At 54.5% G+C, this 25,700-nt stretch overlaps 10 protein-coding genes across 10 annotated transcripts; 7 read left to right on the forward strand and 3 right to left on the reverse strand.

The window, feature by feature from the left end:
• Nucleotides 1-1,220: 1,220 nt before the first annotated feature.
• Nucleotides 1,221-1,600, forward strand: GCG54_00009628 (uncharacterized protein; the record flags this gene model as incomplete). Its single annotated transcript, XM_045409568.1, has 2 exons — nucleotides 1,221-1,322; nucleotides 1,385-1,600. The coding sequence occupies 2 exons, from the start codon at nucleotides 1,221-1,223 to the stop codon at nucleotides 1,598-1,600; spliced, it is 318 nt and encodes a 105-aa protein (XP_045257512.1).
• Nucleotides 1,601-2,251: 651 nt separating this feature from the next.
• Nucleotides 2,252-3,634, forward strand: GCG54_00009629 (uncharacterized protein; the record flags this gene model as incomplete). Its single annotated transcript, XM_045409569.1, has 1 exon — nucleotides 2,252-3,634. One exon carries the CDS (start codon nucleotides 2,252-2,254, stop codon nucleotides 3,632-3,634), a length of 1,383 nt encoding a protein of 460 aa, XP_045257513.1.
• A 490-nt stretch (nucleotides 3,635-4,124) lies between these two features.
• GCG54_00009630 (uncharacterized protein) lies at nucleotides 4,125-5,486 on the forward strand (the record flags this gene model as incomplete). The annotated part of the gene is made up of 1 exon (XM_045409570.1): nucleotides 4,125-5,486. The coding sequence occupies one exon, from the start codon at nucleotides 4,125-4,127 to the stop codon at nucleotides 5,484-5,486; it is 1,362 nt and encodes a 453-aa protein (XP_045257514.1).
• Nucleotides 5,487-6,823: 1,337 nt separating this feature from the next.
• Nucleotides 6,824-8,314, forward strand: GCG54_00009631 (SEC14 cytosolic factor; the record flags this gene model as incomplete). The annotated part of the gene is made up of 3 exons (XM_045409571.1): nucleotides 6,824-7,029; nucleotides 7,126-7,637; nucleotides 7,704-8,314. 3 exons carry the CDS (start codon nucleotides 6,824-6,826, stop codon nucleotides 8,312-8,314), a joined length of 1,329 nt encoding a protein of 442 aa, XP_045257515.1.
• Nucleotides 8,315-8,785: 471 nt separating this feature from the next.
• On the reverse strand, nucleotides 8,786-9,457 carry GCG54_00009632 (Magnesium-dependent phosphatase 1; the record flags this gene model as incomplete). Its single annotated transcript, XM_045409572.1, has 1 exon — nucleotides 8,786-9,457. The coding sequence occupies one exon, from the start codon at nucleotides 9,455-9,457 to the stop codon at nucleotides 8,786-8,788; it is 672 nt and encodes a 223-aa protein (XP_045257516.1).
• Nucleotides 9,458-10,189: 732 nt separating this feature from the next.
• GCG54_00009633 (Nitroalkane oxidase) lies at nucleotides 10,190-11,505 on the reverse strand (the record flags this gene model as incomplete). The annotated part of the gene is made up of 2 exons (XM_045409573.1): nucleotides 10,190-10,340; nucleotides 10,394-11,505. 2 exons carry the CDS (start codon nucleotides 11,503-11,505, stop codon nucleotides 10,190-10,192), a joined length of 1,263 nt encoding a protein of 420 aa, XP_045257517.1.
• A 1,941-nt stretch (nucleotides 11,506-13,446) lies between these two features.
• On the forward strand, nucleotides 13,447-14,714 carry GCG54_00009634 (uncharacterized protein; the record flags this gene model as incomplete). Its single annotated transcript, XM_045409574.1, has 5 exons — nucleotides 13,447-13,920; nucleotides 13,989-14,141; nucleotides 14,213-14,463; nucleotides 14,522-14,631; nucleotides 14,683-14,714. Coding segments are annotated over 5 exons (1,020 nt in total), but the record flags the coding sequence as incomplete, so codon positions are not given.
• A 1,870-nt stretch (nucleotides 14,715-16,584) lies between these two features.
• On the forward strand, nucleotides 16,585-17,539 carry GCG54_00009635 (uncharacterized protein; the record flags this gene model as incomplete). The annotated part of the gene is made up of 2 exons (XM_045409575.1): nucleotides 16,585-16,765; nucleotides 16,821-17,539. The coding sequence occupies 2 exons, from the start codon at nucleotides 16,585-16,587 to the stop codon at nucleotides 17,537-17,539; spliced, it is 900 nt and encodes a 299-aa protein (XP_045257519.1).
• Nucleotides 17,540-17,714: 175 nt separating this feature from the next.
• Nucleotides 17,715-19,561, reverse strand: GCG54_00009636 (High-affinity glucose transporter RGT2; the record flags this gene model as incomplete). Its single annotated transcript, XM_045409576.1, has 6 exons — nucleotides 17,715-17,852; nucleotides 17,905-18,143; nucleotides 18,201-18,806; nucleotides 18,857-19,198; nucleotides 19,265-19,466; nucleotides 19,538-19,561. The coding sequence occupies 6 exons, from the start codon at nucleotides 19,559-19,561 to the stop codon at nucleotides 17,715-17,717; spliced, it is 1,551 nt and encodes a 516-aa protein (XP_045257520.1).
• Nucleotides 19,562-21,407: 1,846 nt separating this feature from the next.
• Nucleotides 21,408-23,358, forward strand: GCG54_00009637 (L-sorbose 1-dehydrogenase; the record flags this gene model as incomplete). Its single annotated transcript, XM_045409577.1, has 4 exons — nucleotides 21,408-21,439; nucleotides 21,502-21,621; nucleotides 21,684-21,900; nucleotides 21,991-23,358. 4 exons carry the CDS (start codon nucleotides 21,408-21,410, stop codon nucleotides 23,356-23,358), a joined length of 1,737 nt encoding a protein of 578 aa, XP_045257521.1.
• Between the last annotated feature and the right edge of the window lie 2,342 nt (nucleotides 23,359-25,700).

Consider the following 25,700-nt stretch of genomic DNA (forward strand, 5'->3'; position numbering starts at 1 on the left):
TGGAGATGTTTCAGGGGGTGGCTGTTTAATCGGGAACAGGAGTTGAAGGAGCTCGGGCACGGCACCTCCGGAAAGGGGAAGTTAAGCATGTTCATCCGACGTTAAAGTCGTCCCGTCAGGATTATGCCGAATTTGCTTGCGGCTCTGTCGCTAGTTACATCCCATGTCAACTGAACCTCCCTACCTGTGATGACATGAATCGCAAGTCGAAGCGGTTGCGGACCTGCCCGAAATTTGGATCTGCGGCTTTGTACCTTAAGGAAGATGCCGATGACTGGAGTGGGGCGATTCCGAGTCCCGAACCAACAAGGCGTGGTCTTCCTCGTCGCCTTTCGACCACCTAGCGTTGAACTATCACTCACCTCTTTGAGTTCTTTGGGGTCTTTGATTAGTTCAATGTCAACCAGCACATTCAGTGTTTAGACAATCGCACTACAAAGACATATTTTCTTCACCGACTGTTTTCCTATGAAGAAACATATGAAACTGAAAACCCCCATGTTCCGCCTATGCGCTCCCCGCATACCGGCAAAAAGGGTCGGATGATTCATGCGCTAACCCACAACTCCACAACTGCTGTTATTTTAGGCTTCCCGATAGACGTCAACTTAGTCTCGGCACGGGAATGTGGGAGAGACCATCCGAAAGGGATATGCATTTTCACACATCAGTCAGCTATCAGCTGAGTTGTCATACTAGCACTACATGCACCCTCGATCGGGCCTCAATGACGAATCAGAGCTTGTCGGTTCCCGAAAGGTAATCTATTTAGCGTCCTTTACAACAAAGCTTGGCACTAAGTTGATATGCATATTGTTCCGTAGTTCCTAGTGAGCCCACCTCCTTCGACTGGGGACTACGGGGATCGTGGGCTAGCACAGCCCTGCCGGGCTCCTCGCGGGCTGTGTTCCGGGCCTGTGTGTCAGTGTTCCATCCGGAGATGATTTCCCAAAATTCATCGTCCCCGTAGATGCGCAGGTTTACATCACGGGTAAGGTTGGCGATGGGGGCAACGGCATGAGGTGGGAGGAGAGAACAACGTCACAAGAAGAGAGAACATATGACATTGAAGTTTGTATAAAGTAGGCGACCATTCACCCCTTCCAGGAAAGACTTTCCTCATCAACTCAAACAACTCAGTCAACAGTCACTCATTCGCTACCAATTCACAACCCACCACACTCTTTCAAACCAACAACCACTCTTTTACCACATTCAAAATGAAGTCCGCCGTCATCTTCTCCGCCGTCGCCCTCTTCGGCGCTGTCTTCGCTGCTCCCCTCGAGACTTCTTCCAACGAGGCTTCCAACCTCTTCGCTCGCGTAAGTTAGACACGATCTCAAATTCAGACCATCCAGATTTGCTGACAAGTCTGCTACAACAGAAGCTCTGCATCTCTGAGGACGGTATTGCCTGCTACTACGACAACAACCAGTGCTACTGGCACGACTGCTCTGACTGCAGTTGCGAGGACGTCTACAATGGCGCGAAGCTGATCCGCCGCGACTGCACCGACGCCAAAGACGCCGCCACCTGCCCCAACGTCCCCGACCCCAAGGCTCCTCAGACTCCCACTCCCAACCCCAACCCCAAGGCTTAAGATTGAGACAATGACTCTGTTTTGATGAACTTTGTTTCGGGGAATTTTGACTAGTTGGAAATGGAACCTTTCTTTTTTTCTGTTGATAATCAATAATACCTGAATTGAAAGATTCTCGCCATTCCTCATGGAAGCTCTTACCCCGACTTTTGGTGCTAATGTTCCATGATGTGATTGCGCTGACATATTGTGAGGTGTTGTACTCTAACTAATTACAGATCTGTGGCGTGGAAAACGATTTCTAGACGCGATGGGTACGACCTTACGTCGCTTTCCTTTGAAGCCGCCGCCGACTTTATCATTTTGGTGCAGGCCCTGACAGAGGAGTAGTTGAAATTTCTTCTGAATTTCGATACATTTTGAGCAGTGAATTGGGCATGGCAAGTGTTCTGATTAAACAATTACAGTTGAAGTCAACAGTTGCAAACAGATTAGGTAAAGACGGCCTGCTGCCTAGCTGTGCCGCTCGCAACTGGGACTAGCGTCACCGACACAATATCGCAATCTAAAAATCGCAAATCGGATTAGGCAGGCAGTCCTAATCGAGTCCGAGCTCCGCTATTCGAATTGTCTACTTAAGCTTCATTGTTCCGAAGCCTTCATTTCAACCGCAGACGCTTCACAAACAAAATCCCTGCCTACCATTCCGTCATGGCGAAATTTACTCAGCTCCCCGTAGAGCTGCTGCAAAAGATTCTCTCAAATTTCCTAAACATCAACCACCATGTCGCTTACCTGGTCCTTCCCCTGTTCGAGCCGAACGCCGCCGACTTAGCCATGTTGAAAGCGGCTTCACGAACGTGTCGGGTCCTTCGCGACGCCGCTGAACCGCTCATCTGGAGACACCTCTGCCTGACGCAGCCCCGGCGTCAGGGCCACCCGACGACGCGGCAGCTGATCGGCCTGATCCGGCTCTGGCACAATCGACCCGAGCTCGCAGGCCACGTCCACACGCTCTGCTTCTCCGGCGATGACCTGCCCTTCGGCCCTCAAGTGATCAAAGAGGACGACATTGAGTTTGTGTCGCAGGTTCTGCAGGAATTCGGCTTCCAACTGTCGCCGCCTTGGGTGCAGGTTCCGGGACAGACACCCGAAACACAGCCGTGGCATACAGCGTTTAACAACCTCAGCTTCATCACGGCGCTGATAGTCCTCATGGCTCGGAACGTCAGAACGCTCGATCTCTTCGTCGGTGGCGACTTCTTCAAATGCATGCCGAGCCCAGGAGAGACGTCAGCTCGTCTGGAGCTTCTGAACCGTTTCCGGTACCACTCGACCACCGGCGAGTCCATGGCCAGCATGAACCCTCTCCTCCGGCTTGCTCCCAGCCTCAAGCAGCTCCAAGTCTGGCGAGCCCGTCTTGGTCACGACGAAGACCTAGACTGGAACGGGCTCACGTCGCTGGAGCTCCTGGACGCCGACGCGAGTGAAGCGGCGATCGCCAACATCATCAGGTCCTGCCGGGGGCTGCGGGAGTTCACCTTCTCGCCGGACAAATGCCATGAGCCGAACGAGACTATGGAGGCTCTTTTGATGCACGCTAGTACCCTTAGAAAACTCGACGTAAATTTCGGGGCCGGGGGCCAAGAAGATGGTATTTGCGTTGGCTCGGTTGCAGCCTTCACCAGCCTCGAGGAACTTGGGATCTCAGTGTCGGAGATGGGGTGGGACGAAGAATGCACCCTGCACATGTTACCAAGAAGTCTGAGGTCACTCGACATTCATGGATACCCTGTAGATGACGAATGCCGCCAAGAGATTGAGTGGTTGGCGGGCGCTGTTGAATCAGGGACCTATCCCAACCTCAAAGAGGTCTGGTTATCGAGCTGGGAGTGCGACACCGATCATCCGGGGCCGTGTCGGGGCACTTATGTCGACGAGGATCATCCATTTAGAGAGGGCGTCGACGAGCACGGGTCCGACTGGGAGTACGATAGTGACGAAGAGGAGGGATGCGATGGTGGGAGGACGGTTACTGAGCTTCGAGCGATTCTCCTGGAGGCTGGTGTTTCCTGCAAAATAATGTCGCCGTGAGAATCCACGGACTCTAAGTTTCCATTACTAGTTTCAAATTCGGCATATCGTGCAGCTGTTTTTATGGCGGTTCTCATGTGTTGTGAGAAAAATGGCACGCAGTTTTGTGTGTTGATGTGCGTTGGTTAAGACCTTGGGAAGACGGCAAAGCGGTGGCTCATTGAAATTACCATTCGGTGCTGGGGCTTTCATTCATTGACGTGTTGAACATAACTATGTTCCTGGTAAAGGCTTGGTGATTCGGCCATCACAACTCAAAGAGCCCTCGCAATTGGCGGTAAGAACAAGTAGGAAAGCAAACAAACTGGTTCGAGAATTCAAATGATGGCGGTTACCAGTTTCGTCAAGGGCATTGAATCTCACTGCGATTTATTTCAACGCAGACAGGATTCAAGAGAATCCCCCAAGATCCGCAAGATACATCCCTCGTACTTTAACCTCCCAGGCAACCATGTTTCTCAATCATAGCGTTGGAGTATAAGCTGTTGACATGTTTGACCCAAACGACGCAGGTGTTGAAGATGCCCAAATAGAAGCAAAAAGTTCGACAAACTTGTTGGGAGACTTGCCGCACGAGCTGATTACGGGAATCTTGAGCGCAGCGGACGACGCTACCACCATCAGCCGCCTGGCTCGCACATGTCGCGGCCTAGCACGCATCGCCAACTGCGCTCTCTACCGTACTTCATTCGGAGGTACAGATCCAATGAAGTGGGCCGTGGAGCGCGACCGTTCGGATACTCTGACGCAGATATTGGCGCTTCGGTCAACACCGAAATGGGCCATCACGCCTCAGGACCGGGGTGCACATCTCGTAGAAGCGTTGAGAGCTGGCAGCTTCAGAACGGCCGACGCCCTCCTTAATGCAGGTGCAGAGATCATCTACAGCGCTAGCTCAAGGCCAGAATTACGCAGCGAAGAAGTTTCAATACGGGCCAACGAATCTCACGGGCACCTTGGATCCCTCGCCCTCGCCGCTCGCAGCCGCTATCACCTCACCTTTTGGTACAAACCCACCCAGCCGTATGCGTCCGAAGCCGAGTATTGGAGATGGAAGAAACGGACGATGATGAAAATCCTGGCGCGAATGAGGGTTGATGTTTCACGGAGGCATATGGAATATCCTATACTCTCCTTCGATGGATACCGCAGAGAGCTCGACATCGCGCTCATCGAAGCTGCAAACGCAGACGCCCACTCGATCGAGATGATGGACTTTCTCCTTGCCACAGGAGCAAACATGAATGCCGAGATGAACGATCAGTACGTCGGCCAGGTCTGGCGGAACGCTTTGGACGAGGAAGTTCCTAGCTTGTTCCGCGCCAAGGTCGAATTTCTCATGGAGCGCGGTATCAATACGAACAGAGTGTGGTCTTGGCAGAGGCCTCTCACGCCGGCAGAGTTCTTCCTGAAGAAGCTGCATTGGAGCTGTTTGTTTTCGACAGACACATCCTTCATCGGCCGGGGTCTTTGGATGATGGAGTTTTTGGAGGGTTGTGGCTGCCTGGAGTGGCCACTTGCTACTTTTGAAGCTTTCAACACATGCGAGATAGCGCCGCAAGCGAGTGAGTCGGTTGGACGGGAAATGGGCGCAGGACGCGAGCTGGAGTTGATATTGAATGATACGGAAGAATCTTCGAAGCCACTGCAGACGGCATTGGAGCAGCATCTCAGCCGAAAGTTGCTTGAAAGGCGCTTGGTGACACCGAGGACGGAAGGTGAGGGTCCCAGAATCATTGATGGCCATGCTAGCAAGCCGGATTTTGTTGACAAGGAGGGTCTTCCGGAAGCAATATTGCGGCTGGCAGACTTACGCGAGGAATGGCTAGCTGAAGGCTGCTCAGAGATGTGAAAAGTAAGCAAATGTTCAAGCCGTTTTGAAATCTGGCTCTGTCATTTCAAAGTTGCAGGGCCCAGCAGAAGTTGTCTAAATCAGATTCCAATCGTTCAACTTTCGCATGAGTTCTTGAAGCAAGATCAAGACCGTGAAGGAGCTGGATCAACCCCAAACACAGGCCACGACTCGAGAAGCTCGCACTAGCTTGCCCGAATGAGCCATGTGGACTCACATTCGCGGCACATTGTTGGCGAGAAGGCCATGTGGAAGCAGCTGCAGAGTCGGGATAAAGCTTCCAGACGCATGAAATACCTCCACATTGCACGCGTGGGATTCATTACTTTTTGAGGGGGGAAACTGGGCGGTGCGTTTGGTTCAACGTGAACAATCACAAGGAAACCCTGATGTATTTTGCACACGCGACTCCAGACTCGCCTGCAGAGTGGTCAACCGGATGTTTGGTTTCTCATAAGCCGTGTGTGTGCTGTCCATTGCGGGTGGTGTCTGAACAGTGAGGCTCCACAATGACTCGCACGCGATGTTTCCACTGCATCTGTTTCCATTGGCTGGACGAAACGCGGAAGGATGCAGTGGCGTCGCGCCGGGCGGGCATGCGCGCTTCACTGCTGCAGGTGAGATTGATCATTGAGCCGAGATGCATGTGGAGGCGTTGTGGTGCAGGACGGAATGGTATCGTATGCATCATGGATCCTGATGGATGTGAAGGTTGAAGCTATTCGCAAAGTTCAGTCCAGGATCGCGGAAAACAGAACAAAAAGTTCGAGGTGGATGATTGGCGGCCGAGCTGTATGACGTAAGGACGCTTTCTCGCCGTCATTGATTGGGCAGCTGCGTCGGGCTGTTCGGGCGAATGACCCCGGGCGGCGCGGGTGGTGATAAAGGCTGCCGCTGACTGACAGGCGACAGGGGCGGGGCGGTCACAAGGAACTTGGTCATCTCCTCGAGACTTCAACGGGAACGGCATAGCGGGATCCATGGATCTCTCTCCCACGCCGATTACACATCAAATTTCCACACCTGCACCTGCGCTGCACTGCACTGCAAGAGGGAATGGGGAATGGGACCCAACAAGATCCCGTCCGTCCCGCCAACGCCCGCCTGCCCGCCCACCATGTCAAAGTCCGCAGTCCGCCTCGAGGCCGCCGCCCCCGATCTTTTCCAGAGCGACCTCGCACACCTTGCGCTGCTTGCTGACGCCGGCTGACGGAGGAAATACGACCTTTTGTTTCCCCAAAGAGAACCTGCCTGTCACACACCGCCGACACAGATCCGACATCACATCTCGATAAAGGACAAACAAAAAAGCACGATAAAAACCACACACAAAAAATATGGCCGATACCGCGACTTCCGACCCCGCCTCCAAGGTGAAATCCCACGCCTCGACTGTCGTCGCCGAACACGGCTACCCGCGCGGCCATCTGGGGCACCTCAACGAGCACGAAGAGGCGCAGCTCGTCGCCTTCAAGAAGCTGGTCGAGGAGAAGGGGCTGTACAACCCAGGCCCGCCTGCGTCCCACGACGACCAAACACTTCTGTGAGCCGCTTTACACGTTTTTCCCTTCCCTCGGTTTTTCTCTTTGCGCCGGATGTACCGGGACACACGAAAAGCTGACTATTTCCCCTCCAATAGGCGATACCTCAGAGCCCGCAGCTGGGTCCCCGCAGACGCCCTCACGCAGTTCAAGGACACGGAGGAGTGGCGCGCCGGCAGCGACATCGACACCCTCTACCACACCATCGAGCTCGACGCCTACGAGCAGAGCCGCCGCCTGTACCCGCAATGGACCGGCCGCCGCGACCGCCGCGGCATCCCGTTGTACCTCTTTGAGATCAAGCACCTCGACACCAAGGCCATCGCCGCCTACGAGAAGTCCGGCAAGGAGACCTTCAGCAAGGCCAAGTGGGACGGCAAGACCCCGCAGGGCCTGCTGCGCCTGTTCGCCCTCTACGAGAACCTCACCCGCTTCAACCAGCCCTTCTCGACGCAGCTGCAGGACCGCGACTTCAACGACACCCCCATCACCCTCAGCACGAACATTGTCGACATCTCGGGCGTCAGCCTGAAGCAGTTCTGGAACCTCAAGAGCCACATGCAGGCCGCCAGCCAGATTGCGACGGCGCACTACCCCGAGACTCTTGACCGTGAGTTTTTACCCTCCTGCTTTTTCCCTAAACGCTCGCGCGCGCGCAGTCGTTGACGTCATGCAGGCATCTTCATCATCGGCGCGCCCGTCTTCTTCTCCACCGTCTGGGGCTGGGTCAAGCGCTGGTTCGACCCCATCACCGTCTCCAAGATCTTCATCCTCTCCCCGCACGAGGTCCTCCCGACGCTCGAGCAGTTCGTCGAGCCGCGCAACATCCCCAAGAAGTACGGCGGCCAGCTCGAGTTCTCCTGGGGCGACCAGCCGACCGTCGACCCCGCGTGGGAGGGCGTCGTGCGCTGGGAGAACGGCCACAAGGCCTTCACCGGCCGCCCCGCCGTCTGGCGCGAGACCGCGGACGGCAATAGCGTCGAGTGCTTCGGCATCGGCTGTGTCAACGGCAAGGAGCAGGAGGAGCTCATCGCCTCGGTGCCCCGCACGTGGCCGCCCGCGAAGGCTAATGGTGTCGCGGTGGAGACGACCACGACCGTGCCGGTTGACGAGAAGGACGGCGCTGTGACGGAGGGCACCCAGACTGCGCCTGTCAAGATTACCGAGCCCGAGGCCGCGACGACGAACGGCGAGGACGAGCTGTCGAAGCTGTCCATCTCCGAGACCAAGGAGATTACGGAGAAGCACACCAACGGCAGCACGACGGCGCCCGTGGGCCTGGCATAGACGAATTTTGGGTAGAATATAGAAAAGAGGGGGATGCATACGCGGCAGGAGGCGATTGCTTTTGGGTGTGGTTTGGGAAACGGCTTTTATCATATATATACCCCCGAGGGTTCGATGGTGCTAATAATTTACATCTTACTTTGGTCATTCGTCGGACGACGGAGCAACAACATGGGCTGGAGTTTTAGTTCTGAAATATCAAAAACATTGTTTGATTTCATCTCTAGAAGTGCATGGTATCAAGAAAGACGTCGTCGCATCATCTCATCTAAAGCCAGAGGACCCTGAGAACCAATCTCGGTGTGATCGTCCCGTCCCGTCATACGTCTGGCGAACCCTCCCCGCGTCCGTGGAACTGGGATGCCCGAAACCTTACCGCCCCCAACGCCTCTATGTACTGTTTATCCTCGCCCATTTAGTCTCTATCACTCTCGCCGCCGACACTCGTTCACGTTGCACGAAAGCCACAGCTCACCCCGTATACCCCCTCCTCTTCCTCCACTCCGCCACGCCCTTCTCAATCTCGGCCCAACTCGTCCCGTCCCTGACCAGATGCATCGTCACCCCCAAGCTCTCCGTATCCCGATTCCTGCTCTCGTCATCGAAAAACAGCATCTCCGTAAACGGGATCCCCGTCTTGCGGAAAATCGCCTCAAAGTGCCGGATCTTGCTACTCGGATAAATCTCCAAGCCCCCGTCGAAAAACTCCAGCGCCTTCCGCGCCTTCTCCTTCTTCCCGCTCCCGCCCTCCTCCGCGCTCGGCGGCGGCACGTGCAGCAGCTTCAGCATATCCCGCGCCAGCTCCGGCGCGCTGGTCCTCGACGCCACCGCGAGCTTCACGCCCGCCAGCGGCAGGGTGTACAGGATGCGCGGGACGTCCGCGTAGAAGGCGAAGGACTCGCCGTGGCGGTCCGTCGCGGCGGAGTGCGCGGCGTTGGCCTTGAGCGGGCCCGAGACGTGCGTGTCGACCCAGAAGGGCCAGAGGGTGTAGTCGAGGTCGAAGACGATGAGCTTGGGCAGCGGCAGGTCGTCGGTGAGGATGCGCGGGAGGGAGAGCGAGGCGGTGGTCGAGGTGGAGGGCGTGCCGTTGCCGAGGGTCGATGTGCTGCCTCCTTGCGGGGCTTTGGAGAGCTTTTTGGGCATTGTTTTGGGAGCCCGATCCAGGTGGTCTCTGCTTGATGTGGTAATGCAGTCGTACGTGGGATTGGCGTGGGTGATGTCGTGGAGGCAGCGTGAGAGTCGGCGTTATCGTCGTTATCGAGACCGGGTGGGTGTAGATGCTGACGGGAATTATTGTCTGGAGGGGCAGAGCCATAAATTGCGGCGGGCGGTTTTTTTCGTCACTGCCGGGGCAGCTAGCGCATTGGCTCCAACGGCGGGGTCCTGCGGGATTACAGCGGTGATTTGACCCCTGGGCCGCCATCGAAAACCCTCGGCGGGCATGCCGCACGGGAAGCGACGAAACAGCCAGATCAGACGAAGGACTTGGCGGAATGAAATCCGACATAAAAACCAATTCAGTACCATCGTCACAAAGGTAGCAATACAATTCACGACTGAAGTAAAAGGGCCAAAAAGCAAAAGATACCGACGTTGGCCTGATTCGAACAGACGCTCCCGAAGGAACAAGATTTCTAGTCTTGCGCATTAGACCACTCTGCCACAACGCCAGATGGGTATCCGCTGAGGTGCGGACTTGCTAGAGGACTAGGATTGACAGACTATGGAGCGCACCGCCTGCATTCCATCATCATCAGAGATATTGACCCTGTGAGATGCCCAATTCCCGACAACATCACGCCCGTAATCTCCTCCTTTGGATGTGAATCCCTGGCACTCATACCCTGTGGTCTCCTGGAAACAGTTCACGTTGTCTCAGAGGTCGCCAAATGGATCGTAGTCGTCCGCCAACATCGCCTTCTGCACAACCCTCCTCCTGACGCCCTGGTTGCCGCCGTCAAAAATGGGCAACACGGCCGCCTCCTGCACAAGTCTGGCAAACGGGAATTCGTTCGACCAGGACGCTCTGCATTTCCATTAGCACTTCCACCAAAAGAGATGTTAACAGCAGACACTTACATCCCAATGACCCTCATCGCCTCCGCAACGCCCTCAACCGCCACCTCAGACCCGTAGATCTTGGCCTGCGAGCACAGCTCCACCGCGTCCTTTGCGCCATTGTCCACTGCGTGCGCCGCCTTCCAGCTAATCAGCCGCGCCGTGTCAATCTTTGTCTTCAGCGAAATCAACAGATCCGCCGCAGACTGCCTCTCGAGAACCTTGACGCTCCCGCCCTGGTCCTTGTCCTTGGCGAAGCGCAGCGCGGACCGGAACGCCGTACGCATGATGCCGGCGCCCATGGCCCCGACCATGGCCCCCGTCGCCGCGAACGCCATCTCAACGATCCGCACTGCTTCAGCGCCCTTCGCGACGACGTACTTTTCCGGCACGCGCAGATCGGTGAAGGCGACGTGCGGGCCGCAGTGCGCCGTGAAACCTGGCGTCTCAATGTACTTCACCACCCGGAACGCACCCTCATCGTTCTCGTCTAACACAGCGCGCGGGATAGCCAGCAGCATCGCTGAGTCCACGGGGTCGGCGCTATCACCATCGCCGTCCCGGCAAAACACAGTCTGCACATCCGCCCCGCGCTCATCCCACCCCGTGCAATTCCCCGCCCAGATCTTCTCGCCGTTGACAACCCACTCATCACCCCGGTGCCTCGCCACGGTCTGCGCGCCCCTCCCGCCCTTCTCGAAGAAGTTCGCCGTGCCGCCTGGCTCAGACCACTGAAACGCCGCCAACGGCGCCCCCTCGGCCGCCAGAAACGGCGCCACAAGCTCCTTCTTGAGGGACTCGTCGGCGGACGAGAAGATGAGCGGCATGAGCCCCAGACTGTCCGTCAGCAGGTTCAGCGCGACGCCCGGCTCCACGGCGAAGAGCTCCTCCGTGACGAGCGCCGACTCGAGGAGCGTGCCGCCCGTGCCGCCGAGGTGCGGGGGCACGAGGGACTTGATCACGCCGGCGCGCACGGCTGTCTCGAAGAGGGGCTTGGTGGAGAGGAAGCGGGTGACGCCGTCGTTGGGGAGCTGGGTGTAGGAGGCGTAGGCGCTGTGGAGGAGTTGGGAGGCGAAGGCTGCCGCGTTGGCGCGGGCTGTGCGCTGGGTGCCGGAGAGGGTGAAGTCGATCATTATGTGTTGTGTTGGCGATGGTTGTTGCGTTTTCTATTGATGTCGCTAGGTGAGGCGAGCTGTTCTAGGTTTTGTATGCGGAATGTCATCATGGGCTGACCACCACCGCTAGCCTCCTGGTCGATCAAAATGCAGCAAGATGGTCATCAGGATGGAGTTTGACCGCATTAAATTGATGCTTCATGGGTCATTGGCGCCGAGATGTGCCGTGAACAGTCCAGTTGTATGCCGATTGCTGTACATCTTTGGTTCAATCATAACGTCGCTTGCCAGTCGGCGTTAATTTCTCTTTGTCGTGGATCTTGCGTTGGTGGGTATTTCCTCAATGAAGGCATTCGTACCGTTGAAACGCCATTACAAAAGCCATTTCTCGAACTTGGCAATGTGCTGTCTTTCGATGATCCAAGTACTTCGGACGAAGGTGGTCAGAAAAACCGGAGCTGCGACCCAATGGGAGGAGCAGAGATTCTGCTTGTCGACCAAAGACCCTCAATGGGACATGCAGAGACTCCATAATTGAGCTGACGGCATTGCCTGGCTATTGTTGGCTTCCAGAAAAGGACAATCTCTGACTTGAGTCGGCGGAAACCTGCCCCGGTTTCCCCGCGTCAACAAGAAGTGAACTGCAGTCTTGATATTCGTGGATTACATCAGACCCGGCTGCCAGTTCGCATCACACAAGTTGGGTTTCTGAGCCACTCGAGCAAGATCTGGGGAGATGCAGAAACGCGGGGCTCGGTATGTCTTCCGCGTGTCCCGGCCCCAGTGGGTACGACCGGCACTGTGCCGAAACGGGCAAGTGGAGGTGATGTTGCGCTGATATGATGACCATGTTGGAGTTATTGATAGGCTTGAGGTAGGGTGTACCAAACACGGCGCGACATCGATTGGTTTCTCTGCAGATTATCCCGGGGCAACTTTGCATATCCGGCGGTGTTCCTGTGCCGCGGCCCGGGACCGGCCCCACCTCTGCCCCGTTAATCCGGAGGTAGAAGCCGGTTTTATAAGAAGGCCGGGGACGAGATTTCACTCCAGAAACGCCATTTCCGTCAAGAAAAGAGCCGGAACTTGCTTTCAAAGAATATTCACAAGATTGAGGAAGAAGACGGCTTGTACTACATCTTTTCAGCTACGTCCCCAACTGCCTCGGCAGACGCTCCATCTGTCTTCCACCACGCACTGCTTGTAAACCCGTAAATCCGTAAAACCACCATCACATCGAAATGTTTAAGAAGCCGATCCCAAGCAACCACAGGCCAAACCTTGTGTGTCGCATCTCACATCGGAGGCTACTTTTTGATCCCGAAGCTATGGCCACACACATGACAGCTCCTAAGCTGTGAATGAGATGAGGAAGCTCTGATACACACGGTGTGCTTGTCCGGGAACAATGCCCGGCAATTCCATTCGCGCAAACTTGCAAACATCTCCTGACGCCGTTTGTCACAACCGATGGGAGAGCTTTCAGCAGCCGCACATTCAAACAAACATTACTTTCCTCGGCGTGTTCGGGAACCCGGGCAACGACGCCTTTCCTCGACCAAATGTCCGTCCCCGACGCCACGCTCCTATCAGCCCCCCAGCGGTCTGAGTTTCCTCGGCACGGCGCCATCTGAAGTTACCCGGTCACAGCAACCACCACCATAAACGCCACTTGATCCGTGAAAAGAAAAAGGGGTCTTGGGTTGGTTCCCGCGGCGCCGGACTGTTCTAGTGCCACTGCGCAAGTACCGAGCGCTGCGTGACGTCCGATGGACTGTGGTGGGGTAGTGCGGGGGAATTAAACTGGCTGATGTCCTCCCACCCCTTTCCCTCCACATGCCCCCCCGTTCTCCAACGGCATTTGCGACGCAGTGTAAGGGACGGATGATATAAAAAGACCCCGAAGCTTTCAAACAGTTCTGGTGTTCATTGACCCGGTCGCGATTTCCACCCCTCAAGCTCAAGCTTACCTTCATCACCACATCGCATAACACGAAGACGAGAAGTACACAACCGCCCACCATGTCCCGCAAGATCCAACTCGTGCGCATCGCCCACGTCTACTACAAACACAAAAACATCGACGCCGCGCGCGCCTTCTACGACGACTTCGGCTTCTACGAGACGGCGCGCGTCGGCAAGCGGACGTACTACCGCGGCTACGGCAGCGAGCCGCTGGTGCTCTGCGCGGAGGAGGCTGACGAGGACGAGTTCGGGGGTCCGGCTTTCGTCGTTGAGTCGCTCGACGACCTCGAGCATGCGGCCAAGACGCTGCCCGGCGCGAGCGAGATCTACGACCTGGGCGAGGTGCAGGGCGGCGGCAAGTGCGTGACGTTCAAGGACCCGGTGGACGGGTGGCCGTTCCATTTGGTGTATGGGCAGACGGCGGTGGAGAGGAGGGATCCTGGGTTTCCGAATTTGAAGTTCAACTTTGTGAGTTTCTTGAGTGAAGCCTTATGAAAGGGGGAAAGTGTTTGCTAACGCGGTTGGGGTTGGGGTAGCCGACGGAGAAGCATCGCGAGGTGAACCACAAGCAGCGCTTCACGAAACGGCCCGCACCTGTGCACAAGCTTGGCCACTTTGGTGTGTGCCTGACCAACTTTGACAAGGCGTACGAGTTCTACACGAGCAATTTCAACTTCTACCCCAGCGAGGTAAGAAAGCATTTCGTCTTCACTTCAGACCTCTAAAGGCGGGGGAAAGGGGGCTGACTGGTGCTGCGCAGCTCGTACACGCGCCTGACAACAAAGACAAGAAGGTCACCGTCTTCTTCCGCCTCGGCCGCGGCAAGGAGTACGTCGACCACCACTGCTTCTTCTTCTTCGAGGGCCCCAAGTTCCACGTGCACCACTCGTCGTTCGAGACGCACGACTTTGACGCGCAGGTGCTGGGCCACGACTGGCTGCGGCACCAGGGGTACAAGAACTGCTGGGGCGTGGGGAGGCACATTATGGGCAGCCAGATTTTTGACTACTGGTGAGTCTGTGTTGGACAGAGCAGAGGTTGAGAATGTTGGGACTGATGAGAGGGACAGGTTCGACCCGTCTGGCTTCATCATGGAGCACTACGTCGACGGCGACTTGCTCGACGACACGGAGGAGACGCATCATAACCCAGCATCGCCGGATAATCTGCACGTGTGGGGTAAGTGTTTGTTGTCGATTGTGCGGGAGATGTTACTGACATTTTTGCTAGGACCGGAGGTGCCGTCTGACTTCTTGCAATGAGTTCCTTGCATGGTGTTAGATTTTGGATTTCGGTGTTAGCCAGTTTGTAGGATGGGCAATCTGCTGAGAAGATGAAAGTAAAGGAGTGGCCGACAAGAAGAATGAATAGCCATAGTAAATAATTGCCACACGTGCACATGGCCAGTTTGAAGTTGCAACCCGCATCGGTTCACATGTTGAAGATGGCCCGGTCCTGGCCCTTGGCTGCCCTTCCAAATTCGTGCAGTGACATCGCTCACCTCGGAGCAAGGCGCATGTTCCCGTACCTCCGAGCCGAGGACGACAAACAGAGACGACATTCAATCAGTTTTCCCGAAAAAGAAGGCGTTGGACGATGAGCCGTGGACTGCTGCTTCGTATTGACGATTATTTTGGCTCTGAATGGTGTGCTTGTCCCCGGCACCCTGCGATGTTGGCGTCCTCCTCGACATGTCCCGCCCAATACTGCGCGGCAACTATCACAGCTGGACGAATCAGCTCTCCAATTGACGTCACTGAAAGTGGCACATGAGACGAGCCTCAGCATGACTGGTGTGGCTTTGCCCTTTTGCCATTTAGGAAGAGAAGCACAGGCCAGGAGTCGGGCTGGGAGGCCTTCAATTCGGGGATGCCGCGGTTTCAAGAGTTGGCGATTGCTGGTCGCGAGCTGTGCAGAGCGGAGACTCGGGCTCAGCTTGTGTCTAAGTCGGATCACGGCAGCTGCTGTTGAATCATGTGCGAAGTCGAGAAAAGAACAATCAATGACTCTATCTGTAATCAATGTCGAGATAAAGTGCGCGACTTAATGAACGGCAAAGATACCCGAAAAGACGAAGAGCTTATTGACCTGTTCAGCTGTCAGCTCATCAATCGCAATTGCAATTAATATCCAAGATCGAAAAACCTTGTTGCTTGCTGACCACGCAGCACGCTAGACTTTGCCATATTTTCCCCATATCTCTCACGAGTCAATCACGATGCAGAATACAACCGCATGTTCAGAAACGGCCAACCCCCAAGAAACTATTAAACCCGCTGGTTACCTTTGGCATGAAGAGTCCCGCCATCATCCCTGCGCGCAGCGAACGGGAAGCGGCCCTGACCCCGGTCCCTCCCGTCCACGGTCGCATCCTCCATCGGCACTGCCTCCCCCTTGCGGCATCGGTGGCCGTTGATTTAATATCGACATGCTGAAATATCGAGAAGGTCATCTCCAACGTCTCCAACAGGCCAAGACCCACGTGAGCAGAGCTCCGGCGAATGGCATGCTTCCACCGGGGTGTCAAACAGGAAGCTCGTAGTGTAGCTCTCAGCTGTGTCCAGTTATTAGTTCGGTTCGTTCGGTCGCGCTTTGGGGTTGGGCTTTTTGAGGGGGCGGACAAGGTTTCGTGGATTCAGGGGCGCCGCCGCGAACGCATCCTTCATTGGATGCCGCTTCTGCATCCCGCATATTGACCAAGCCAATACAGAATACGCTAATCTTTCTTTGCGTGTTCAGCATACGGGGCCAAGCTCAATGATCGCCTTATCCCCCTCTACCGCTCGCAGATGCGTCATGCACCTGGGGGGTTGGGCACTTGACAGATGATTGACAAGGGCGGATGAGGAGGGATCACCGGTGGGCGTAGCTGTGGGCGAATGGCACGTGTCAGGCGTGGTTCGTGGAGAAGCTTCTTCTACCAAGGATCTTGATCAACCGGGGTGCCGGCCTTCATGGCCGTTGCAACTTGCCGTAGTCCGTTTACTTAAACTCGGCCGATCGCCGGCGACGTTTGGTCTCTTGTTTCTACTCACGCCTTCAAGCCAAACGCCCTCGGCCTCTCACACTCTCTCAAACCCCTCCCTCCCCCCGAGCCGCCACTCTGCCCGCCTCATCATCCCGGCCATCACAATGCGCGCCGCCACCACCTTCGCGCTGCTTGCGCAGGCCCTCGCTGTCCAGAGCATCCGCATCATCCAATCCAACGATGACGGCTGGGCTGAGCTGTACGCTCGCTCCTTCAACCAGGCCCTGAAGTCCTCCGGCCACAACGTCCTCCTCTCCGCCCCGGCCGAGAACAAGTCCGGCTCCGGTACGCTCCCCTCTCCCTGATTCTCATATGTACCTCCCAATTAACCCCAAACCAGGCTCAAGCGACGCCGAACCCGACCCGCGCACCGCCGCCTGCCAGTACGACAGCTGCCCCGCCAACAGCGGCCCCGTCGGCGTCAACGAGACGCAGACCGACCTGCGCTGGGTCAACTCCTTCCCCGTGACCTCGATGCGCTACGGCATTGACCAGTTCGCCGGCGAGGTCTTCAACGGCGCGGCCCCCGAGCTCGCCGTCTCGGGCCCCAACGTCGGCTCCAACCTGTGGCTGTCCGTGCTCGTCTCCGGCACCGTCGGCACCGCCGTCTTCGCCTCCAACGAGCGCAACATCCCCGCCATCGCCTTCTCCGGCGCCTCCACCGGCACCCTCGCCTGGAACACCTCCCCCGTGCCGGCCCGCAGCGCCGTCTACGGCGAGCTCGCGAAGCGCCTCGTTGACAAGATCGTCAGCGGCGGCGCGCCGTACCTCCCCGAGAAGGTCTGGCTGAATGTCAACTTCCCCGCCGTTACGGATACTTCGTGCAACAATGCGGACGACTTCAAGTGGGTGCTGAGCCGCATCAACCCCGTTACTCTGAACCCGGACGTTGGCACCTGCGGCAGCAGCGATAGGTTGCCGTGGGAGAACACGGTTGTCGGCACTGCGGGATGCTACATCTCCATTAGTGTTGGTGACTCGAACAAGTCTACTGCGCCCAAGGAGAAGCAGCAGCCTGTTCTGGACAGGCTTGGCAGCTTCTTGTCATGCCTGCCGTAGGGTGTGAATGAGAGGGATGACGGGGAATATGAGATATTATGTGAGAGTAATTTATGAGATATGAAATCAAATACATGAGAGTACCTTCACATGGCAAGAAAATGGTTTCTTTTCGCACTTTTCGTTTTGTGACCTCGCAATGCTTTTCCTGACTCCAATGGCCCGAAACCCCTCATCACACCTTGCGTGGCACCTTTTCCTCAATGGTGGGAATCTTGTCCGAATCAGCTTCAACAGCTTGAATAGTTCGAAGCTGCCTCTGCCACTCCCTTGAACGCCACGCAGGGACTCTCTCCTCGAATAGCTTGTCAACCTTTCAAAGTCAGTAATAAGTTGTGAGCCAGGCCTAATTCGACTAGTCTTACCTCCAATCTTGAAAGCCCCGCAAGCTCCGGAACGCAGGTGTAGGCCCACACAAGGGACACCACGGTCATGCCGAACCAGATGTAAGAGACCTTGACCCCGAGGTCTCCAGCAGTCTCGTCAACCATGTACGGCGTGACGAAGCCAACGAGCCATGTGATGATCCAGTATGCCGTTAGAACGATGGACGATTGGTAGTTTCTCGCGCGGTCTGAAAAGGGCTCTGCCATTAGTAGCCAACCTACACATACTGTCAGCCGCTTTATAATAGCGCAGTTAATGATGCGGGTCTACTAACCCCCAATCCCCCAAGTCGGCGCATACGATGCGATGAAAAACACCGCGCCAACAACAAGCATCGTCTTATCCGCCTTGCTGTCCGGAGCAGCGCTGTGAATGATGGCGGTCAGTAGTTGGGCGAGACCCATGAGAACACCGCCCCCGATCAGAGACTTTCGTCTTCCCAGGCGTTCGATGAGATACATGGACGGCGCCGTGAAAACGCCGTTGGTGATGGCGAGAATAAGGGATATCAGGTACGAGTTGTCCACGCCTGCGGCCGCAAAGAAGGTCGTCCCGTAGCCGAACCAGAAGGTGATGCCAGTAGAGATGGTGAAGAATGACATAACCACACCAATGAGGGTCCGTCTTAGGTCTGTCCCTTGGAAACACTCAACGAATCGAGCGCTTCCGTTGACGTGCTGATCTGCGATGTGGGTTTCGATTTCAAGCATAGCCTCGTCAACTTCCGATGAGTTCGTGTCTGCATTGCGAAGGATGGCGAGGGCGCGCCGCACTTCGGTGGTCTTGTTCTTCCTCGCCAGCAGTAGTGGTGACTCGGGACAAAACATGACGCCGACGAACGCGGTCAATGCTAAGACTAGCTGGAACGCGATCGTGATGCCTGTTTACGCATCAGAGGCTGTGTATTGTTTCGGGTTCGGGATGACTCACGCCAGCTTCGAGAGTCGGCGTACTTTGAGGTACCAAGGCTGATCGCGCACGCCAGAACGTTGCCTGTGGTGAGGAACTGCGAGTACCGCGCCATCAGCTGGCCTCTATTTGTCGGAGTCGAGCATTCCATAAGGTAGGCCGGGACCTGGTGCACATCGTTCAGTGGCTCAGTATAAACATGGGAGGGGTGAAGGGGCCAGACCGTAACGGAGATGAGACCGAGAGCGACGCCGAGCAAGACGCGGCCCACGATGAAGACAGCCGGAGCAAGGCCTGCAGTCTGGAGAGCCACGCCAACGGCGTAAGTGCAAGACGCCGCGTATAAGTTGCCTCGACGGCCGACTGGTACACATCAGTAAGCTTCCAGCAACATACGCTGCCGACGAAGCGGACTTGATGAGCACTTACCCGTGCTCGTGAGCAGAGGAACAAGCTGACACCCCACGAGAGCTCCGACGACAAACAATGCAGAGAACGTGCTGCGGGTGTAAGGCGTCAAGTACATACTCCCCGTGTCGCCGTCTCTGATGCCGTAGATCTGGATGAAGTCTTGGGAGCCGAGCACGCCATTGAGGTACCCGGAGTCATAGCCGATGATGGTTGCTGATACCTTTAGCTAAGAAGCGCCAATCTCATCGAAGGGGATTAAAGCTTGCCGGAAGAGAAAATGATCCCGTACACGAGGATCTGTCTAGCGGACAACATTTTGCACAAAAAAGAGACAAGTCTGAGAACCTCTAGAGATCGTGCATTCGTATGATGTTGTTGCACTAAGTGCAGGCAGCATGCTTTAGTAAGTTTCAGCCATTGATGTCTTATCTGAGTTCAAGTCTCTGAATGGCCTGTGGCTTTGAGAGCCGGTTTTGGTCAGAGTATGAATTGGGTAAAGTCAGGTTTGGGGTGTTGTCCAGAGATAGGAATTTGTATTCCGCCTCGAGGCGGCGTACGAGGATTGGCGCTTATCTCTTCGGCTCAGGGATGTGGGCTGTGCAAGATTCAAGACCCCCAGCCCAGCATGTCAAACCCCGGGTTTACTGCAACACCGATTGCATATTATCTGTCAAATTTGGATTCTATTACTTCAACAAATCGCGCGGTCTCGTTGATTGATAAATTTTGCTATTCAGGCGTGTATCCCTAAGTACTTATCCAAGCGGGTAGTAGGCACAAACGATAACAGGGACGACAATGGCGATCACGAGAACAACGACGATAGCAAGGACAACAACAATAGGGATAAGGAGATGGAAAGGGAAAGGGCTACGGATGAAGGAAGGATAATGGCGTTAATTAAGATGTGAAGAAATTTTAGACCTGATGTATGGTAGGCAGTTCTCCGCTTGTTTAGCTAGAAGTATTCGCCCGAATAATAAGATTCTTATTGATAGCTTGCCAAGGACGGGTTACTCATGTAACAAAATAGTTGAACTTGCAGATAGGTTAATACAAAACATGTAAACAGATTTCTCCTATGAGGCAATTAATTACCAATCAAAAGAAATTAGAGTGATTGGCGGCGATGTCGCCGGTAAAGGAATTAGATGACAGCTTCCCGTAGCTACAGGGTTATTGACGGTCCTCGGCGCGGCCTTCCCAGCATGAAGCAAGAAGAATGCCTTAGTGGTACAGAAAACCAAGCATCTCCTATGGAATTTGAGAAAAGTTTCGAGACAAAATCATGAATGACCTGACCAATACACCAAATTACTTATCACATGTCCTCAGAGCCTCAATTGGCAGAAGAGAGCCAAGGGACTCGCCAAAGCGCACGAGTGGGGTGACAGCATGAGATGCATGCCTAGCTCGCGGGACTTCCCGGCCTGCCACGGGGATCTCAAGAGCGAGAGGATTACCACATAGCTCTTCTAGAGCATTGTTCTTTGGTAGGGAGGTGACCACTGAGAACATGAATCGACACAGAACCCATTATGATCTTGCAAGCTCTCGTCTCACACTTGAGGTTCCTGAACTTTAAACACTTGCTTCGCGTTGCATGAGCAATGTCCAGATGCCCGTAAAGGTCTTGGATTATGGATAATAGATCGACTCTTTCTCAGATCCTGAGTAATATGGAATGGGTTGGCTAGAAACTCTGGAATCGTCTGACATCTACTGCCCTCCTGAATTGGTACATCGACGACCTCCGAAGCGATGGGAGCACATGGAGACCAGATCATCCGATCGACTCTCTTTTTGCCTGCCCAGCTTATATGTGACGGTGCCGAGCCTTTGCATGCTGAGCGTGCTGACGAGGTTCTCGGGAGCACTTATCCGCAGCCTCTAACGTCGTTGTTACACTGCGTCGAAAATCACATCCGTTCAGTTTTTGGCTTGCATTTCTACCCCTCATACAACCGCCTGATTTACTTGGCGAGAAAGACCTATAAAAGTGACAGAGAATGCCACCGACCGAACGAACCTTTGTGCTGACACAGACACTGGAGTGATCAGCTGTCGCCTGTTTTGGTTCTTGGCATCCTGTCCGCTCCAATCGAAATTCATCGTGCCTTAGACGCGCGAGTCACATACGAGCATAGACACACCGAGAAGCATGCCTGAAGAATTTGACTTCATTATCTGCGGGTAGGAAACTTTGACTCCATGGGCGCCGCTGCAGAAAACGTAACGCTGACTTGATATCTCAGGGGCGGCACCGCGGGCCCCGTCGTCGCCGCCCGTCTGGCGGAAGACCCGAGCACCAACGTCCTTCTACTTGAGGCAGGCAAGGACAGCAAGGATCTGGATAATATGCACATGCCCGGCGCGTATGTCCCCGGGGCACAACCTTCAGAAGCCGCACACTGACTGCGTCTGCGTCGTTATGTAGCTGGGTTACCCTCCACCAAGGCGATACGGACTGGAATCTGAGGACACCCGCCCAACCAGGTCTGCAAGGTAGAGAGATCCATCTGCCACGAGGAAAGTTCTTGGGCGGTAGCAGTGGCTGCAATGGAACAATTTGCGTGAGGGGCGTCGAGCAAGACTACGACGACTGGAACTTTCCGCAATGGAGCGGTAAAGAGATGTTCAGGGCTATGAGAAAAGTGCGTCCCTTGATTATTCTTTCCTGTCACTTGAATTCCGATTCTTCACGGGATATCGATGACCTAATGTTGATGTACTTTTCAAAACAGGCAGAAACATTCCATCCCAAGGATTGGTTCCCGCACGATAATGAGGCACATGGGCGGGATGGGCCCCTACACATTGAGCCTGGAAAGACGATCCCACTCACAGACAAAGTCATTGAATCCTACAAGTCCTTTGGGCTGCCATACATCCCCGATATGTTCAGTTCGGGCGTGGCGGCCAATGGTTGTGGCCATGCCGTGAGGACCCAGCACAAGGGAACTCGATCGACCGCGGCAGACTTCATCACCAAGGACCAAGAGAAGCCGAATATTGCTATCAGGCTCCATGCAACTGTCGACAAGGTAGTAGTTGAAGATGGCGAGGCAAAGTACGTCGAGTACGTCGGAGACGACGGTCACAGACACATTATCAAAGCAAAGAGGGAAATCATTCTCTCTGCCGGCACCTACGGAAGCCCAGCCATCCTTCTACGCTCTGGCATCGGACCCAAATTGCATCTTGACGAGATGGGTATTCCCGTTGTCAAGGACCTGCCGGGGGTCGGAGAAAATCTGCAGGACCATCAGCTCATCTTTGTCTACTACGAAGTGAACGAGCCCGACCTCACTGACGACGCGAGAGTCAGCCACGACCTCAACGCCTTCGAAAACGGGTATAAGGAGTGGACAGACACCAAAGACGGCTGGCTGGCAAGCTTTCCCTTCGGCGGTTTCGCCTTCGCGCGCCTCAATGACCGTCTCGAGGCGGATAGCGAAGAGTGGCGCAGCTTCCCGCGGCAGCCAGGCCGTGACCCCATGGACCTGACCGAGACCCAGCCGAACCTGGAGTTCTTCCACACCATCTGCTACGGGGGTCCTCCCGAGTACACTGACTTCCCTAAAGCGGGCGAGTGGGCCTTCGCCATGTGCTGCTTCCTTTGCGGCCTCAAAGGCCGCGGCGAAGTTCGGTTGAGGAGCAAAGATCCCCGCGACAATCCCTACGTAAACCCCAGGTATCTCGAAGACAGGCGGGACCTATTGATGATGGCTGAGGGCGTGAAATTCATGAACGAGATCATCATGAACGGAGCCGGTACCAAGGACATCGTCAAGGGCGGCTGGCCGGCCGGCGCCGAGCACCATCTCAACAAGACCAACGAGGACTGGCAGTCGCACGTGCAGCAGTATGCCTCGACGTCGTACCATCCGGGCGGTACCTGCAAGCTGGGTCAGGAAGATGACCCTATGGCCGTGTTGAATGGTCACGCGCAAGTCTACGGTGTCAGGAACCTACGTGTCGCCGACTGTAGTCTTATGCCGACGCTGAATAGCGGCCACACGCAGATGCCGGCGTACGGGATCGGGGAGCTTGTTGCGGAGTTCATTCAGAAGAAACATGGACTCAAAAGCAGGACAAAGCAGAATGTTTGATTGGTCCTGGCATTCACAAAGGGCGAGCAGCGCTGGGCTTCGTGGATGGACTCGTATCTCATGCAAGCAACTACGTGAATGAGGGTTTGACCGTGAAATACTAGATTGGTAAGGTTGCAAGTGGTGGCAATTAGTTGATAACAAGTATCTACCCCGGATGTGAAAGGTTCGCAAAATAGTCCGAAACATCAGGATTGATTCTCAAAACTATGAACAGTGAGGAAGACAACCGATCGTGTCGTTGCTGTGTCACATTCCATAACATAACATGCTTTATACGGCCACTGCTCATACAGTATACTCCAATAACATCCCTGCAGCCCAACACTTTTCGAAGCATACATTCGTGCATTGTCGTTCACCGACGGGCTTGACGGCAATAATCTCGGAGTACAGTCTACATCAGACGTTGAGTAAATGCTCTGCGGTTGTCCAAAGAAGGCTTACAGTAGGTTGTGACTTGTGTTGCTTAGCAACATCCGTTGCGGGAGCAGCGGTCAATGATCTCGCAACTGTATTCTGGATTGTTGTGGCAGTTGTCACAGCCAGTAAATTGGCGATTGAAGAGTTTGTTCTCATTGTTTCCGACCGCGGCTGCCATTGCGCTGGCTGCGGCAACAAGAAGCAGGAAAAATCTCATTTTGTCTGAATTGTAAATGATTTCGAAGTATTTCAATCGAGTTTTAATGACTGATGAATGGAGGGTGACAAGACTTGTCTTGAAACTCGCGAATAAGGCTGCCTATTTATACTTGAAATCATGATCGACAGCCCGGACTTTCGGCTGTTTTAACGAGGAACACTACCTTATTACTATGAGCCAAGACCTTAGTTGATATTCCCAAAGTCTGTGTTATGAGCCGGAGAGAGCAATGAATGTAAAGTTGCCTATTCTATGCTTAACGGGAAGTTTTGTAACTTACATGGTGGAGCACGTGGAGAACACGATACTCAGCATCATCTTATCAGATCATCTTTCTCTTGGCACGGATTGTCTAGGTTTGTGGACGGAAACTTTATCCCGAGTCATTCCCCAGCCAGGGCACTTTGTTCTCAGAGGACGCATATACTTGATGGACGTCTCACCAAGCAATCACCTGCAGATCCCATCGCATTTGCCGCCATATACCCTGCCCGCGGTGTAATAGAAGTCGAGCTGTATAGGGAGAGAAGCCCAGCAATTAATCCAAAATCATATCAATCTCCCGACTACATTTCTTCTTTTGTCCATGTGTACGCCTCAATTCAGCGTAAATCCCCTCATGCAGATTTCCAAAAGTAGCCATCCTAAACCCCTTTACCCATGATTGTCCGAATATCCTGCAACGTGCTTGGCTCACAAGATTTCATCTATGCCGTCAAACGTTTCTGGACAAGCGGACATTTTAGTCGGTTGACCGAAATCTCCTTATTCTCCTAACTGTCTCTGTGCCCTTTGATATTGTCGCCCATGCACAATCCTTGCGTGTCTGCAGTCCCCACCGCTCTGATAGAAGAATGCAGTAGCGTACGCAAAATCTTCACAACTCTGACTTGAGCAAATCAAAGTGGCAGACTTCGGTGTACCACCTGATTACTGACATCTCGTCGTCGCTTTGGTTGGCGCACTTCATCGTGCCGCATGCCCATACATCGCTCAGAAAAAATGCTGGAAACCATGCTTCCTGGTCAGCGCAGAACTCAGCAATGCTGACTGTAATGATGTCAAAAAGTTTCTTTGATTTGTTGAGTTCCTGAGCGCAGTCCCGCCAGCACTGCGGCAGCGTCTCAAGGGGGAGGTGTTTGCCTTGAAGAGGCTTCGGCCTCGCCAGAGCACCGGCGGCCAGGATAACAGCGATGATGCTTTGCAAACCAAACATCATGTTGAGTACAGTTTTATCTGGCCGGCTTGTCTTGTTGAGTGTCACAGGAGTGTTTGCAGTTGAGTATTGGTATGTTGTCAATGTGATATTGGGATGGGAGCGTTGCTGTGAAAATATGAAGCGTGGATTCTGACGCTGAGGTTGACTTTTCCTTTTGGATTTGTACAAAATCATCTTTTGCCTTTTCTCCGCATTCTCTCATCAAGGTAGGTGGTCCAGGCAGCAAGGTGAGTCGAGTCTGGCTTGCGGTTGAACTTCAGAATTTCAGGCTCAGCTCTGAGATGACTTCGAACCTTGTTACATAGTAGCGAAAAGAAACGTGGCTTGGGTTGGCATTCGAACATCATCGCCAGGTCTTGACACCGGATGTAATCCAAATTTGCAGAAGTCAACACACCTATCTTCAAATTAGCTATGTGTGCCCTCGAAATGTGGTTGGTCTATCCATGTCTTCCCCTAAAGAATACTTCAATGCAAGAT

This window comes from Colletotrichum gloeosporioides, assembly GCF_011800055.1.
Source record: "Colletotrichum gloeosporioides strain Lc1 chromosome Unknown consensus_97, whole genome shotgun sequence".
Classification (NCBI taxonomy): Eukaryota; Fungi; Ascomycota; class Sordariomycetes; order Glomerellales; family Glomerellaceae; genus Colletotrichum; species Colletotrichum gloeosporioides.